Here is an 18,695-nt window from a genome sequence, read left to right as displayed (position 1 = left end):
TCTGGATCTGCCGAGCTAACAGCGGAGGACGGCCTTCTCACACCTGGCTGCCAAAGCCTGGAACAACCTTCCCCTGCATATCAGGACCACCTAATCGCTCCAGCATTTCAGGAAAGGACTCAAAACATGTCTGCTCTATTTAACAGATCACCACGAAGCAGCTAGCAACTCCAGCGCCTTGAGACCCTTACAGGTGATTTGCTGTGCTTTCTAAATGATTGTTTGATTGATTGTAGTACTGTAATTTATAAAAAAAGAACGTTTTGATTGGCCCAGTAGCTTTTTTGTCCTTGGGCGTTTTTTAGTACTGCTGTATCTATACCAGCACAGCAGTATTGAGGGATTTGACTGGCTGTTGCAGCAACCATTACAGCATGTAAGGAATTAGTCATATAAGGGGGAAAGATGGGGTCATGGGTCCACCCTGACTCCCAGGGCCATGTGGGGTAGTTAAAGTTTTTTTATATATTCTGGTTGAGGGTACTGTAGTACCAGCTCATTGTATAGCCGTAACCAGCATGCCCACTTATTTGATGATCTTTTTGGTACCGTAGTAGCAATGAAATCAATTAAAAAGAATGAAATCATCAACAGAAAACAAACAACCAGGCAGTGAGGTGTAGGGCAGGACACAGACAATGCAGAACTGATGGGATGACCACGGGCAGCACAACATACAACAAAGTGCAGGAGGAAAGGGCCTCTCATATAGCTGACCACAAAGGACATGAGGGAGTAATCGGGGCAGCATAACGGATTATGTAAGGCAGGCAGAAGGGGCAAGGGCTGCAAGGGTAAAGGACTGCGGGCAGGGGCAGCACAACAGACCACAGATGGCTGGAGGGAGAGGCAGGGACATGAAGCTGACCTCAGAAGGCAGGCAGGGGTGCAGGACAGAGGACCATGGAAGGCAGAAGGGATTGTTAGGGGCATAATGCTGATCTTGGACAGCAGGAGGGAGGTGCAAGGGCAGGGGTATAGACATATATCAGTGCGGCTAACATTCAACTGTGATCCCCTAGTCTCTCCTATGGTCTGTGTTGTGGACCAGTCACGTTAGGAGTCGCTCCTGCTGCTTTCTGGGCTACAGACAGGAAGGAGTAGTGGGCACTTAAAAAGAGGGCAACCCCCACAACACAAAGTTCAAAGTCTAAGACACTAAGTCACATCTGCGCCTTGAAACAGATTTTAAAAAGGGAAGCTGGAGCCTCCCAAACCTGTTAAATTGTAGAATCTCAGCACAATTTCTGATTGCTTTGGCCAGGTGGAAGCGGCTGTGAAGAATAAGGGCCATCGCTCTAGTGCAGCGCTGTGACTGAACACAGCCCTCACCCTGTGCAGTGTTGTGACCTGGAGGGGCAGTCGCCCTGAGTGCCATTGTTTGTGTTGTGTTTATGCCAGGTGGGGGCTGCCATGAAGAGAGAGGGCCATCACCCTGGAGCAGTGTGCTAGAATGAAGCATAGTGCGTTGCAGCCCATAGAAGCAGAGTATCAACGTAATCACAAAACACCGATTAAGTTGAAACTCTGCAATCCGCTGTGCTTCATTCTCGCAAGCTGCTCTAGGGCGTGGCCCTCTCTCTTCATGGAAACCCTCACCTGGCACACACGGAACAAAAACAATGGCACACAAGGCGACTGCCCCTCTTATTTACAACACTGCACAGGACGAAGGCTCAGTTCAGTCACAGCGAGACCTGCAACTCAGTAAGACTTACTGCGTTGAGGAGCACTGTGGACACCAACTGCCTTGCCAGCACCATCCAGGCTTCTCCTCATTGCTGCGCGCTGGCACACACCCAGGCCTTTCATGCCACAACTCAAATGTGAGTGGGCAAGATTGATTACCGCGCCTCTGGAGGAACTTGCTCTGATTGAAGTGCTATGGCGCGGAGATACTTTAACTTTTAAAAAGTCATCAAGGAACTTCTAAGACTTGTAGTCAATAGCAGGATCTCGTCTGAATGTTGCCTTATGCAAATGGGGAGTAACCAAAGTCCTTAGACAATAGTGGCACTCAGGATATTACCCGGATGATGCTCGAGTGCTAGCCTTCCTTAAGACCGAGTATATTATTTGTGGTATAGACCTTGCACCTACCTCCCCTCCAAGAAGCCTATGGCTGCTCGACCCACGCTACCACTGAGAGTCACGCAGTAAAGGGGTACATGGCCCAGTCGGCCACAGCCCATAGTAGGTCAGGACCTTGATCATCTGGAGTAAAAGACCTCCAGCCCCACAGTTGAACTCAGTAGCTCCTGCTTGCTCTATGGACCTCTGAAAAAGGTTCTGACAATCTGCTATTTGCCTTCATTTCTCAGTGGACCTTTGATCAAGGAGAAGCAACACTGAATGTGAAGAAAATAGTAAAAAACCAAATTCAATACCCAAATGAACAGAGGTCCCAACCAAAACCTAAAGAGTCGTGGCATCCATTAACAGAACTACTAGATATTTAGTAGCCAATGTCTGGGGCCACCAGGTACATTTAATTCAATGTGACCAGTTAGCCTGGTATTTAGTAACCAGTCTTACAGTTGGTGTAAAGAGTAGCTGTGCTGAAGATGTGATAACACCTAAAGTTATATTCTCTAAACTGGCTAGAAGTGTTGTCGAGAGCTCCCACAGGATCTGTGATACACACTGCACTCAACAGTTGGATTTGAGAAACTAAGATTTAGGATAGGGTCCAACTTTGACTTCACACTATAATATCTGAGAATCTTTAACAGGTTTACAAAGTTAGGCCTACCCACTGTAGCCAAAATGACACTAGTCAGGGACCTACTGTGAAGAGTTTAACCTTCAGTTTCAGTACAGTGAGCTATTGACCTCTCCCAATTTCAAAGATGGTAAGAGAGTGATTCAGGACTGGGCCAATTAAGCACATTTGCTGTCACAGTGGGCTCCCTTGCAACTCCTTAGGCTTCTTGTTTATACTGATTTTGTTAATCTGATCTGGACACTGGGCTGCAGTCCTTTGTGCCTCATGATAATTATCGCTGGCCATTGATAATATGCATATTATGGACGGCCAGTGATAATCATCGCTGGCCATGCTTAGCGATACATTACTTATCGCAGGCTATCTCTGGAATGTATCACCCTGGTAGTGCGTTATTGACAACGCGTTTCTCCAGGGAGATAAGAATTCCAGAGATAGCGAGGTTATCGCCGTTTTGTAGGGAACATCGCTGGTTTTCCAGTGATGTTCCCTGGAAAATGGTGATAACCTTGCAGATATGACCCTGTGGTTGTATCAGCATAATCCACCACCTATGTCAAACATAGGTAAGTCAGGATTTTAGCGGCCGTTTTCGCCAAAATCTAACGTCTGCTAAAATCCTGTGGGCTGCCTTGTAAATATCGCGATGTGAACATCAGCTATATTTGCAAGGTAGTCCATCCGGGGTACGCCCAGTGACGCCATCTCATTAGAGATGCAAAGGGAGGCGCTGGGAAAAAGGGTGCTAACATGCGAATATGCATGTTTGCACACTCTTGTAAATAGGGTGATAGTTTTATCTCTGCTTTTTTGGCTTTTTAAGCCAAAAAAAGTGGAGATAAAGCCCTTGTAAATATGCCCTTTAGTGTCTGATTCAGATCTTGGCAGACGGGTTACTCAATCACAATGGTGACGGATATCCCATCCGCCGAAATATAAATCTCTTAGGATATAATGGGATTTATATTTTGATGGACAGGATATCTGTCACCATGGTGATGCAGTAACCCATCTGCCAATATGTAAATCAAGCCCTTAGTGTTGAGGGGCAGGTACTCTGGCAATGCATGATGTCAATTTAGATTCTGCTGCCCTCCACATATTGATGAAAGTTCTGGGGAAGTACTTGAGTGACAAAAGCATTCAGGATACCATGTTCACAAGAAGGACAAGCTCAACCTGGATGTGAGCTGCTGCTTTGGACAAAATGTACACTATCCTTAACTGGACAATATCTACCCTTCATATGGATGATCTTCTACACAGTACATATTCCATTTCCTCAAATGTGCACACAAGTAGGATTAAGGACTCAGGTTATGATGTCGGGGGGGGGGGGGGGGGGGGGAAGGGGGATCACATCTCCACCAGACAAAAAAGTAAAATTCTGTGTGTGCCTAACCGATATATTCATCTGCCACCACATGTCAGCCTCTGTATAATTGTATGGTGAATTCTGTTTTTTAACTGTTGGTATTAAAGCATATTTAATAGTGTAGGAGTTCTTTATGTGACCCCTTATCAATGAATACCGCCAAATAACCTTAAGGATATGTTTAATCAGATTTCATCAGGTTTAATCAGACTTTGTCACTGCAGACTTCTCATATCAACCCATGCATACGTTGGTATGGAATGGAGTGACTCTGGTGCCTATTACATTTCCATGCAGTTCAATAAGTAATGCATAATTTGTTTCTAAGATATGATTTACAACATGTAATTAATCAGATACATTTGAACCTCAAATCACCAATCCCTGGGAATGTCAAAGGGTACAGTGATGAATGATGCATTGCTGCATTTCTATAAGAAATACAGAAAGGGTGTAAATGCCAAACTGGTTAACAACACGTCGTTTGTAAATATGATACAGTGAGGTACAACTTAAAGCATATTTAATAGGGTTGCATCTCTGTCTTATTGTGAAAAAAGATTAAAGAATATATGGAATATTTTTATAAAGTACAATTATCAAACCATGCTAAAAGTTATACATACTAAAGTGTTTTTTACTCCGCAGGTGTCAGTGTGCTTCAGGGTATGCTGGACTGAGGTGTGAAAACGATATTAATGAGTGTGAATCTAACCCATGCATGAACCAAGCCACTTGTATGGACTCCGTGAATGCATACCTGTGCAAATGTCCACCTGGATTCACAGGCACCAGGTGCGAAACAGGTACATATAATTGATTACCCTGTGCTCAGTGGCACTGGGATTAAACAATAGATATGCAGATAGCGTATCTGGCCTAAGTTGAACAATATGTCATATGACAGACTTATCCATTGTAACTTACTAATGCAGATGCCAAACACAAAGCTCCCAAATCTAAACCACATTTCTAAATCACTATAGAACACCCCTCTAGCTGCAAATCATGACATTTTAAGAATATCCAGCGGTGTATACGCTGAAATTTAGTGCATCCAACATATTTGTAAAAGATTCACGCTGGTAAGGGGGCACTTAAATATGAGACTTTATGATTTCCAGCAGGGGACATGATTTCTACATACAGATAGGAAGAGTTACTTAGGGATGCAACAGGAAACACTCACATATATATACACACACCTACCATTCTTCCAAACCTGAAGCGTGAATGAAAGTAGAAAAATGCAAATAGGTGCCTACCAATGTATACAGATATAAACAATGATTTATCATAGCTGATGCCAAAGAGAAAAAGTATTTTGCTATTCAACTCATCAGTATTCAAAGTTTTATCTGCAATGAAGTGTTAAGTGTTTTAGTGAGAAGTTAGATTAAATGAAAGATTAAATAAAAAAATTAAAAAATAATAATGAACATTAAAAAGAAATTGTTGAGGAGTGTGGCTCAATGGTTAGAGCGGCAGACCCTGAAGCAGAGTTCTGGCCAGGGACCAGGGTTCGATTCCCACCTCGGCGGGGCTCGAGCTCAATTCCCTCAGACCTGTCTATTCTCACCTTGGTACCTATTCTAATCATGGGCCCCACGCTGCAACTCTGGGCAATAGCTTGGTTAGCCTCCACACCGGCCCCAACAGCGCTAAGGATGCCTGGCTTCACCCTGGGGGTGCCCAGGAGTGGACACTTCACAGGGAAAGCCAGGAGGGGTTCCACAGCGGTATGAGTATCAGCGCCAGGAAACCGCAAAGGCGACACCGCAAGGTGGCCGTCTGGTGACAGTGCGCTCTATAAGTACCTTGACATTTACATTTACATTTTCATTTAAAAACATAAAAGTATATACACTAATACAAAAGCACATAACTATTATTAAATGTGAATTTAATATGACAATTTTATTAAGGGTGCATTTTAATTTTGATTGAAAAATAATATTCATAAACTAAATTGATGCAATTTAAATGTTTAATTATTTAATAAGCATCTTATTTGGTGAGATAGTTTTCTGTAAATTTTTATTTTTCAGGTCTAGGTTAATAATAATTATTTTAAATTCATTTACATCTTCTCTTTCCAATTCAATATTTTTAACATATATTTGTTTAAATAATAAACTTTTTTATGTATCCCTATACCCTCTGGTGTGAAAAGCTCCATCCCGGTGGGGTGATCTCTACATGCATGTGAAAAATTACTGGTAGTAGATTTACACTTATAAATACTGTCTTCGATGTCTCCACTCATTCAACTGAGGAAGTAGAGAAATGCAAGTCTGCACTTAAAAGTAAATCTACATTCAGAAATGATAGACTTATACATAAGTGCAAGAGTAAATCTACATCTGAGTAAATCTACAAATGTAAATTTCGTTTTGTGAATGGGACCCATGGACAAATAGCGATAGGCATTCATCAAAACCAGAAGGTTGGTCAATACCCTGTCCCAATTTGGGTGGAGGTGGGCTTTATTCTGGGCACTTTTCTGGAACATTTTGGCACTTTGAGCAAACCCGCTTAATTGCATGCTTTTCCTTCTAAATTTGTGACCCCTTTATTTTCCACACCACTGGAATTAACAGGGCCCTCTGTAGCAATAATTCAGGCAATGCGGAATAACAGGGATTTTAATGGACCACTCATAATGTGTGTTATAGTGTGAAGTATGTACCACTTAATTGGAGAAATAGTGATCCACATCCAATTTATCAGCAAGCTTCAATAGACTTTGATACATTTAGCTAAATGAGGGCTACTCAACAATGACTTGTGCTGGAAACGTGAGCAAAACAGAGACACTCTCAATGAGCTATATTACTGTCTGAAATCATACCCCTTTTAGCCGAGGCAGTAATTGAGAGCGGGTCTCCTGCTAGAGGCAGATATTTTTATGATGTGTCCAATGTGTCCAATGTTATATGTTGATGGATAACAACATTCTTGAAAGCCTACTTAAACACAAAAGAATTGGGATTAATAGTGGTACAGCGGTGGCCAAAATGCTGACCTTAAGAAACCGGAAATTGGAATAGATTCTGGCGAGGACTGGATCATTGGGCTACTCACTACAGCCAACGTCAAAAATATATCTTCAGAGTCAATAACCAATCTAACTGTTTCACAGAAACTGGTCTTTGTTTTTGAACTGCTGTGGGGTATAGGCCATATACTGCCTCAGTGGAATTCCAATATTAAGTTCCATCTTGTAGCTTGTTTATTCCAGTGGTGTTTTGATAGTTTTACATTCTTTAATTGGTCATTAAGTGTACACTGTCTGTTCTTGCAATGTCCTCTTCTTTTTGCCAGAGGAGGGTTAGCACACTCGTTCATAAATCACATATACCAATCACCTCAATGCTTCACTGACCTCTTCCTTCTAATTCTTACTTCTGGATGCCTCGGACTCATTGATATGATTGTTTTCATTTTTAGCTGACCTGCAATAGCATGATGTTATGTATTTCCGCTTCTTTCTGTTCCTGTTTTAAAGCACTTGAAAGCTGGAAATGAAACAGGTTCATAAGTAAGATGAAGAGCTGACAGTTCCCATTGTCTGTTACAGAACCATCTTCTGGCTTCAACCTGGATTTTGAGGTTTCTGGGATCTATGGCTATGTCTTACTGGATGGGGTTCTCCCAGCCTTGAATGCCATCACATGTACGTTCTGGATGAGATCATCTGATACCATCAATTACGGCACCCCCGTATCGTATGCTGTGGAGGATGGCAGCTACAATACATTTCTGCTAACAGATTACAATGGGTGAGAGAGTGTTAGCATGGATTACTCACAGACAAGAACTTTCATGTATTTTAATATGCATTTTTATATTCTTGAACCTCAATGTAATGATCTTTGCAAATGTAGTATTTCAAAATAAGGGTAAGGCATTTTCTTTAATATTGCAGTGCCTTTGTTACTTTTTCACAAGTTTGAAAATGTACTGTTGAAAAGGCATCCTGCACACAGCTCAGAGTAAGTGTCCTTTCAAGTGTCTCAAAATACAGAAGGTCCTAACTGCTTTGTCCCCTAAGGTAGCATTTTTAATTGTGCTTTATGGCACCATTATTTACTGCAGAGCAAGCAGTATTAGCGATAATAGCTATTTGGCGTTAAGAATAATAATTCCATATTTACTAATATATCCTTAAGTTGACGATATATAAGTAATGGATTGTGAGTAGCTGGCCTGATATATGTTGTCCACTTATGTAAGTGGGCACCTTGCACCAGTCCAGACAACACTTATGATGATCTAAGAGGTCTTAGACAACCTTAGAAAGCTCTCTAAGTGGTAGCTGTGGAGAGCAGCCTTCAGGCTTAGTCCAGAAGGAGTGTAAATCAGCTTGTTTTACCAGAATGCAATCTTATAGTATAAATTAAGTGAAAAAAACAAACCAAGTGTTTATAAAAATATGTACTTATTAAATAATACTCTCTAGTATGTTCCAATATCTCCAACATGGAGCTAAACACAATGCACTCAATACTTTAGCAAAGAAACACAGTAAATAGCACGAAATACACAGTGGCCCCAGGAGGGGAGCAAACCATATACTAAGAAAGTGGTATGAGAACCACGACTTGAGTCAAGACAGTGTCAAGAGGATGTAGAAGTGCTGGATTATCAAAGATTAAGTACCCTTTCCAGTGGACCCAGAAGAAACCCCTAGAAAGACAGAAGGTTGGAGAGCCACCCCATCCGTGGATACCCTATTCCCCACCTTACCTACACCAGGTAAGCAGGATGCATACGTGTGATGTGATGTTGGAAACCGCTGTCGAACCCAATGTAGGCGTTCAGGAAAGTGCCACTGCTGGAAGAGGAGAAAGTGTCCATGGGAATCCAAAAGTGGATTCTTGAAGAGGAGTACCTAAAAGCAGAAAGAACAGAGTCTATGCTACTCAGGAGTGACCAGGAGAATTGGAAGACGTATGCCCTCCGATGTTGGGTGCTTCAGGGATGATGACGATGACCTTGACTCTGCAGCTGGGAGGACTAGGCGATGCGGAGGAAGACCAGGACCTGTGTACAAGCTGTCCCACGCAGGATGTCGCGTACTGAGGGGTCGGTGTCCGGCAGGAGCACCTACAAGCCTTAGCAAAGGCAAGTCATGTAGGAATCAAAGAAGGAGCAACGTTGGGGCCAGCAAGATCCAGGAGACTCACCAAAGGCAGGGGAGTTAGGGCAGGTGCTGATAAATCCGGGGAGCTGAAAAGTAACAAGTGTGACCCTCAAGTAGACCCACAGGCCGGAGGCACCGGAGTCACAAGATGACCTCAAGCAGCTCACCAAAAGATGCAGGCCGCGATGCAGTGTGACTGAAGATTCTGTTCATTGGAGGTGATCGAGGTTAGGGCTACTTGGAGCCCGAAGATCATCTTGCAAAGAATCCAAGAAGCCTTTGCAACTGCAAGTTGGACGCGGTGCACAGGGCTCGGTTATTGTAACCCCCACATGGTATACTGGCCTAAAACTTGGTGAGAGGGCAGGGCAGGCTTCGGTTGTGGGAAATCACCATCTGTGTTGCAGAGCCCACAGAGTCCAGAGGAGCTCAGGATCTGTAGACCGGTCGACTTAGTTGCGGTGCCTGAAAATGCAGGGGAGTGACTCCTTCACTCCAAGGGGGATTACTTGAGGTGTCTTTGATGCTTCACAGGCCTTGGAAGGTTCCTGCATGATGCACAGTCACAGACGATGCAGCAGACTAGAAGGGAGATGAAGTGCAGTGGTGTTTGATTTGAATTTTTTCCCACAACAAATGTAGCGACCTGCACCCAGGTAAGCCCTAGGAAAAAGGTTGGAAAAATTCAGTGGACCCTCCCAGGGGAGGGTCTGGACAGGGGGGAGGTTACTCCCATGCCAGAGCGGGAGCCAACGGCTCCCAGAACAGGTTTGTACTGGGCTATGAACAGGCGCTGGCAAGCGCACCCACCCTTGTCCCAATACACTAAATCCTGCCTGGGAGGTGGTCACTCTTCCCTGTGACAGGATGCCTATTGTTCCACCTCCCTCAGCTTGAGCTTGGCTCAGCAGCAGGAGGGCAGAAATGTGTCTCTGATCGGCAGCAACCATTTTTTGCTGTCCGGGCCCAGAAGACTGGTACCGGTAACACTGAGAGCCTAACGGAGGGCTCTTCCAGTGTGTGGAATCTCACCTCCCACACTGTTTAGAGTTTGGGGTTATGATTCCAACATGTTTGATACCAAACATGATAGGATACATTGCAGCCGTTTTCGAGATGGTCCTCGCATAATTACGATGGGCCCCTCTATATAGTATATGGCTGCTTCACTGACAACCCAGGAGAATGGACTCCGTAGACTGCAAGGGTGTCCTGCTCATGCAGGGGCACCCTCTCACTTAGAACCAAGCACCCTGACTTCAGGATTGCACAGGCCTGCTATAGGGCTGACTTATAGGTTTTTAAGTGCAGTGACCCTTAGATATAGTTAACCTATATCTTAAGTAAGTGGTGCAAGCCCCAACTTACACAGGCTGCAATGGCAGGCCTGTAGATCCATTTTTCATGGTCTCCCATGGGTGGCATAATGCATGCTTCAGCCCATGGGAGACCTCTGGGGTACCTATGCCCTTGGTACCTTAGTACCATATACAAGGGACTGATAAGGGTACACCAGTATCCAATCTGGAGTGTACCTAAGTACTCAACACAACAATTTAGGGAGAAAGCAGATAGACTAGGGTCCTGATTAGCAGGATCCTAGTCAGACTAGTCAAAAACCAGCTTAGCACCAGGCAAAAAGTGGGGGTAACCATAGAAGTGGATCCTACTTTCCTACATGGATGTTGTGTGGTAAATATTTGTGTAGGTTTATGTGAAAAACGTGTTATTTGGTAGTACTCCTCTAAAAACGTCTCCTGCTGCAAACAATGTCAATGTGCTAAAAACAAATACATAGAACAAAGAAAAGTGGTTCCACTAGATTTAATTGGGAAACATTTACATCCTTGAAAGCAGCAACCAATCTGCTCTGTTAGCGCAATGCCTACTTAGAATAGTTCTTAGTAAAATATTTAAAAACACGTTGTTAAAAGGTTAGGGCATAAATATTGCAAAGTAAATTGAGTTGGTTGCGATCGGATATGAAAAAGATGCTTAATTGTGGAAGGTATTGAAAATCCAACTATTTTAATGGCCTCAGTGAGGTTTTTAGCTTTCTTAAAACAATGATGATTGATTGCAGATGAACACACAAGTATTTTTTTCCTTTGGGTCTAATGCTGGCTGTCACAGGTAGACTCAGGACTGATTATAACTTTACTGCAGCAGGTTTTCCCTCCCATCAGACATTCCAAGACACTCCGATAACTCATTGTCACTTGGATTAATATACTAGCTTGGATCTTTGTATAAATACAAATACTCCACCACTTGAGAACAGAGAACTGCATTTTTCTTTTCGCTTGATCCCCACACTTTTATGGCTTACCTCAAATGGTTTGTCGATATATCATTACAAACAAGGGGCTTAGGTGGGGTTTGGCAGGCTGCACTCCTTTCCATCAGGTAGATTGAGGGGTGTGCTCTACTGCCCTGGTGGAGTGCAGCCCTCTTTATTGAAAGCTGTTCGCCAGGCACTGCTGAGTTTGTGGTGGAGTACCCTGTCCGACAAACTCTAAATATATCCACAAGACAGTTGTTTTAAGATATCTTATGCACTGGTATTATTAAGATGTGTTTTGAAATATTTTACCTGAAAATATCCTATATTGCCATTGCATGAACCAAGCAGGCAGACTATTTGCTGTTCAGCAGAGATGTGCATGTTTACCTAATAAGACCAGTGGTGCCACTGTTGCTTACAGATGTGTAGCTACCAGTGGTGCAGGCTGTCTGATGCACCTGGCCCAGAGTTGGGAGGGGGTCCAACTACAAGGGCCTCTTCAGCCTTGAGAGGGCACCTGAAAAAACATGTTGGAGTTTCAAAAGTGAACAAGTATTAATGATTACTTTAAAAAATGTTTTTTTATTTTGTCACATTTGCTGTGCATTCAAAGACAGGTCAAATGTTAGTCTAATCTTCTTACAAATGTCTGCTTATTCTTTTAACATGGAGAATGGTGTTTACTTATCTTTCATTTACTGAAAAGTATGAGCAGTTTGAAAAGTGAGCTATGTGAAAATCTTAACGGTGTGAAAAGAAAGGTCGTAGGAAGTTATTTTTCTCTAACACACAACAAAATGTAAATACCTATAAATTAACTGTACGCATATTTCAAAATAAAAAAACAGGAAAGCAAAAATGTTTTTTACTAATGCTAGAGTGTGATGGAGATTAATGTGGACAAAGCAAATCAAGGCACTTTACTTGGTGATGCGCAAATCACAAATATTCACTGAAACCCAATTTCTATACATTATTGTTTGTGCGCTCAATAGTTTTATCAGTGAAATTGTACATCTTTGCAAATGTAGTGGTCATTCCGATTGAAAGCGAGCTGTCTGTAAATGACAGTGACTACCACACCATGCTTTAGGGATATATTTGTGTCAGTGGGTTCCGAAATGCAACACCAGCCACATACTACACCCATATCACTTTCCTGCTAATTGAGTGTTGGTTATTTGTAACACTTGTTCTTTGTGTGATGCTTGGATTTTTCAGAATCCCTATGAGTTCAGTGATGTAACATTTATGGCAGCACCGTTAGTCTAAAAATCTTTCAGCACTACTGCCTACTAGGACCACAGGAGCTCTAACAGTGATGGGAGCACGCTGTTAGCTCCGTCCAATTACCTCAGCTGTAGGATTCAGATTCTGAGTAGCGAAATCTACTGAAGCACTTGTGGAGGCACTGCAAAGGCCTCATTGCGCTCACACTGAATGGCCAAGCACTGCGCATTCTCGCCACTGTAAATGCAAAGTCTGCCGTTCGGCCCTGGTTGCCTGATGCCAGCAAAGGTCAAAGAAGAAGTTATTCCTATGCTGCTAAGTATCTTCTGAAGGCAAGACAGTCACAGTAATCATAGGGTTCAGCCTGACAAGTGGAGGCTTGACAATGGCACTTAGTAACAGAACATAAACTTATTTAGGAAAGAGTTCTGGAACTGGGAAAATGAATGATTTGAGCATTGTGTGTTTAATTTTATGGTAAAGAAATGCACAGGTAACTTAAAACAACTTCTTTGGGTCGCTAATGGTCAATTCTTCCATATTAAAACCAAAAGTAGGAATATTTATTCCTCTGAGACCCATGGAAACTGGCAAGAATCTTGAAAAACAAGATGTTGCTCCTCAGAACGAGATATTGGGAGAGGAGGAATTTGAGTAACTGTTATACACAGTGCTGTGGCTGAAGAAGGTGAGCCAACTAATTAACAGGAAGAGATAGGTTAAGGGTCTGTCTTGGCGCTAAGAGCCCGTCTTTGCTGTACGATTCCAGGCACTAGCTGAGCCATGGGAACATTTGGCATGGACATTGTGCAAGAATAATTATGCAGAAATATGATAAAGTCTCTTCAAAATTCAAAAAGCATATTTTTTGGAGAAACGTTTTATCTTACCACATCATGTTATATCACTGCTTTGAGGGGCCTTTATTAAAAGTGATTGTTTTAAATATGCATGTGGATAGATTTATGCCCCCACCCCCACTTTGACAATACCATTAGTGAATTAAGAGGCAAGTCAATTGTGATGTGCACCCTATATGTGTGCTATATTCGAATTTTTTTTACCAGCACACATCCTCACATATTTCACGGTTTCTGATATGCAATAAAAAAAACATAAGAGACGTGAAAAAATAAAATAATTGCCTAGGATCACACAATTTGTTCAAGTGGCGAAGCTGGGCTAGATTTTCTGGTCTCACATTGTGTAATTTAGCCTCTGGATTGGTATCCCTTTCATGCTTCTCTTTGACATCAAAGTTTCATGCTTTGTCTTTCATTCTTTGTGCATGAGGTTAGAGCGTGGGTAGAAGGCAGAAGACTCAAGAAATCACAGCTTATGTTGGGCTTGAAGGCTCAAGAGGAACTTGAGCTGAACTAGGCCCTAGCATTTTGCTTCAGTGGCTCATTCACCTCTATACTTTATACTGGGTATTCTGTGTCTGATACCTGTTCTATATGTGAGGATAGCTTAGCTTGCACTGATGATGACCATTTTGTACCTGGCCTGCATGTGATGGGAGCTTACACTGCTGTCAGATGCTGCACATTGTGGGCCGTATTATCAAGAAAGGTGCAAACATTATCGCCTCTTTAGCAGCAGGAAACTGCCGCTAAAGCAGCGATAAGAGACTTGATAATATGTCCTAGAGATTTCCAATAGAAGCCCAGGTTTGATGTCCTTGACACCAGAACCTCGGCTTCTATGGGAATTCTGTAGGGCATATTATCAAGCCCCTTATCGCTGCTTTAGTGGCAGTTTCCTGCCGCTAAAGCGGCGATAATGTTATAGCCGTTCTTGATAATATGGCCCTGTGTGTTTACACACAGGCTTGGATTGCTCCTGCAAATGCTGTCCATGTTCTGTGCATGCGAGGAAAGTTTGCAGTGTTTCTGATCGAATTGGGATTTGTTCTTTGGGTATGAGGGGATCACATACTCCTGCCTGGTGCTGTAGTTGTTTTGCATGTGGAAATCTTGCTATGCATGTGAGTCAAACTTGCACCCCACGGCTGTTTCTTACACTTATACGAAGTCTAAAATGCTGCTTGTTCATTGTATTTGAGATGTTAAATTGTTCTGTCCAGTGCCACACTTTGCCTCGCCCTGAGGTAGTACACTAGTTCCATGTCTTTGAAACAAGCTGCACTGGCCCTGGGTACCACACTTGTTCCATGTCTTTGAAGGCAGCTTGCACTGGCCCTCCAATGCCACACTCTTTCCATGTCTTTGAATGAAGCTTGCAGTGGCCCTGCAGTACCACATCCGTTCTATGTCTTTAAAGTAACACTGCACTGGTCCTGCAATTACACACTTTTTCCATATCTCCCAATAAAGCTTGCACAGGCATGCTTGTTCCAGGTCATTGAAAGAGGCTTGAACTGCCTGCCACTGCACTACCACACTCCCTGAATGTCTTTTAAGAAAACTTGAACTGATCCTGCAGTACAATTCATCTTCTGTGTCTTTCAGGGCTGATTGTGATGTTCTTGACTAGGACTATTTGCCTTATGCGTGTGAGACAAAGACCCGCTGCGCTCCTACTCCCTGTACTTTATCTATTTCTGGGTGTTTTTAGGGATGACCAAAAGACTGTTTTAGCTGTCTCACTGGCCTCACATTTTCTCAAATATAATCTTTTTTTTTTTTTATTAGAAACCGTTAGCACACAATAAAAGACAAACAAGGGCCTACAACCACCAGGGCCGGCCGCTATAGAGCCCGGGGGCTCGCAATGTAACGCCACACAATCAAATGAACCAGAGGCAGAGCGCCCGGCTGTTCGTAAGCACTTATAACAGGCCATGGCCATGAGCCAGGAGCAATTAAAAACAACGGTTTCATTTTGTATTAAATATAAAACACACTCAAGGCAATGAGAGTCCGAGACAGCAGCGTGCTCTACCCAGGACGGGGGACAACATACAATGTCCAAAACAGTTCCTGTCCGGAAGCTGTGGCGGGGGGCAATGGGAAAACAAAGCATGGAACACACCTCACACCCTCCCGCGAAACGCGTGGCTAGGGGGTCAAAGCAATATCGACCTCTAATGACAGAGGCGGGGTGCAGATACGCCCTCGATATAGATTCCACGGACCCCAGACCCTAGTCCATTTCCCTGGCTTGCCTCTCGCCACATACACCGTCTTTTCCCGAAACATACACCAGTCCATATTCTCCTTCCATACCTCAATCGTGGGCGGCCTCGGGGAGCCCCATAGCTGTGCAATGTTACGCTTAGCCACCATGTATCCCAAGGTCACCCACTGTGTCTGTGCCGCATTACAATCATTCGGTTCCCAGACATTCAACAAACACCTCCTAGCCTCTGGCAACAGGGCAACGTGGGTGACCCCCTCCATTACGGTGTGGATACCGTTCCAGAATCGCACAACCTCCGAACATTCCCACAAGATATGAAGAAAAGTGCCCGGCAGGCCACATCCACGCTTACACAATCCATCCATCGAATAACCCATACGCAGCAAACCGGGCCCCGTAACATACACTCTATGAAGGATCTTCAGCTGTACAAATCGTAGGCGGGTCGGGATCGCCACCTCTTTCGGGGAGGCCACCGCCGATACCCAGTCCTCATCATCCAGTTCCAAGCCATCGCCCGTCCACGCCTCCCTCAAACGGAGCAGCAAGTCCGCACGATCATTAATGAGTTTCTTATAAATCAAGGAAATAGTGCTGTCAGGCACGTAGCCATCCAACACTCTATCCTCCAGTGGGGAATACTCGGGGATAGCAGCAGCGTCCGGAAAAACCGAGCAAAGCGCATGGTAAACTTGAGCATACCGGAAGTACTCTCTATCGTTTAAGTTATATTCAAGTTTGAGCATGTCGAACGTTTTGAAAGATCCCTTCGCCCACAGATCACCCACCTTACATATACCAATCATATCCCATTTCTCAAAGCCTTTCGATCTCCACAAACAGCCCAACCGCCCAGAAGCATACAACGGCGTCGCCCGAGTCAAGCGATCCCTCCACCCCATCGCAGCATTCGCCGCGTACCACACACGTACCGCCACCCGCGTGGGTCCCGTCAGCCGCGTGTCCGGGGTCACCGAGTACAGCGCCCTATTATAGTCCTCACCCGGGAGCAGGAACTTATCCATCTCGAAGGCTGGGTTTAAGGCAGGACCATATATCCCGTGGTTCACCGCCGCCAACTGAGACGCCCAATAGTATCGTTTAATATCGGGGAGGGCGACCCCCCCATCATACCAAGGGAGCGTCAACTTGGCGAGAGCAATCCGCGGCCGCCCGTCCCAAAACAGTTGGCGCTGAAGACCCTCCACCTCCCGGAAATAACGGGCCGGAACGACATCAAGAGTATTCTGCAAAGCGTACAAAAAGCGAGGCAGCGACATCATTTTAAACAATGCCGCCCGTCCGAGTGGCGAGAGCGGAAGTCGTCGCCATCTCGCGACATCGGCCTTCAATCGCTGGAGGGGAGGTAGAAGGTTTCGCTCATAACGAACCGCGGGATCCAGTGAGATAAAGATTCCCAAATATTTGAACCCCAGGGTAGCAATCTGAACTGGGCAATCCCGCGGTAGAAGGGGGGCGTCTCCCGAAAGGACGTAGACGCACGACTTGGCCCAGTTGATGACCAGGCCGGAGTTGCGGCCAAAGGAATTCAATACATCCACCAACACAATTAGCGACCGCCGGGGAGACGTGAGATACAGAAGGATATCATCCGCATAAAGGGAGACACGGTCTTCGAACTCGGGCGTCCATCTAATGCCCCGCAACGACGGCTCCCAACGCAACCAGGCGGCGAGAGGCTCTAAAGAAAGTGCAAAGAGAAGGGGTGATAGCGGACAGCCCTGCCGCGTACCTCTCCCCAGTGCGAAGGGAGCCAACACCCTACCATTCACCACCACCTGAGCCAGTGGGTCAGCGTATAGTAATTTTACCCAACCAATAAACTCAGGGCCGAATCCAAATTTCGCCAACACGGCCCAAATATATGGCCACTCCAAGGTGTCGAACGCCATCGTAGCATCTAACGATGCCAAGATGGCCGGCTCACCTATGAATTCCGCTCTAGCAAGCACGCCGTGCAACCGCCTCAAATTTAGAGCGGTGTTCCGATGGGGTATAAAACCGGACTGATCCTGATGAATCAAGTCGCCCACGACTCGAACCAGTCGGTTAGCCAACACCTTAGCCAGAATTTTGGGTTCTGCGTTCAGCAGCGAAATGGGCCTGTAGGAGGCGCAGCGATCTCGCGGCTTCCCCTCCTTGTGTATCACAACTATGCTAGCGAGGCGTTGGTCGGGGGGGAGGAAGCCCGCCGCACGTGCCGCCAAAAACATGTCTCGAAGATACAGCGCTATCTTATCGGGACGCAACTTATAGAGTTCGATGGGAAGACCATTAGGCCCCACCGCTTTACCCGATGCAATCGAGCGAGTGGCCAAAGCGATCTCATCTGACGACAGCTTCGCCTCCATCAATACTGCATCAGCCTCCGATAGGGTTGGCAATGCAATGTCTCGAAGCAAGCGATGGGAATCCTCCTCCGATCGCATCGAGGCCGGAGAGTATACTCCGCGGAAATGAGTCGCGAAGCAGTCAACGATCTCAACCGGGTCAGTCACACGCACTCCATCACTCCTCTCCACGACGGGCACCACCCTGCTAGCCCTCTCCTTCTTATCCAACCAAGCGATCAGTTTTCCGGCCTTATCCCCCACATCATACAGTCGCCCTTGCTGCTCTCTACTCATCCCTTTAGCAGCTTCCGTGACTAGCGCTCTATAGTCTAACTGCTTGAGGCTGAGAACATGCAGCTTCTCATCAGTAACACCACTCTCCAAGTCAGGCTCCATTTCAGCTATTTCAGCTTCCAGGCGGACCACCTCTGCCCTATCGCACTTCTTAGTATGGGAGATAAGGGACAAGGCCTGCCCCC

General features: G+C 44.9%; 1 protein-coding gene across 5 annotated transcripts in view; it reads left to right on the top strand.

Moving 5' to 3' along the window:
* Window positions 1–18,695, top strand: part of SVEP1 (sushi, von Willebrand factor type A, EGF and pentraxin domain containing 1) — a 1,063,460-nt gene that overhangs the window by 718,263 nt on the left and 326,502 nt on the right. For all 5 annotated transcript variants that reach the window (XM_085641350.1, XM_085641349.1, XM_085641348.1 and 2 more), the window contains exons 25-26: window positions 4,749–4,906; window positions 7,681–7,882. In XM_085641350.1, the coding sequence (XP_085497476.1) occupies window positions 4,749–4,906; window positions 7,681–7,882 (360 nt within the window). The remainder of the gene's footprint in view (window positions 1–4,748; window positions 4,907–7,680; window positions 7,883–18,695) is intronic.

The sequence above is a fragment of the Triturus cristatus genome, chromosome 2_2, assembly GCF_964204655.1.
Source record: "Triturus cristatus chromosome 2_2, aTriCri1.1, whole genome shotgun sequence".
Taxonomy (NCBI): Eukaryota; Metazoa; Chordata; class Amphibia; order Caudata; family Salamandridae; genus Triturus; species Triturus cristatus.
The sequence above is the reverse complement of the archived record's forward strand: the minus strand, read 5'-3'. Positions and strand labels throughout refer to the sequence as shown.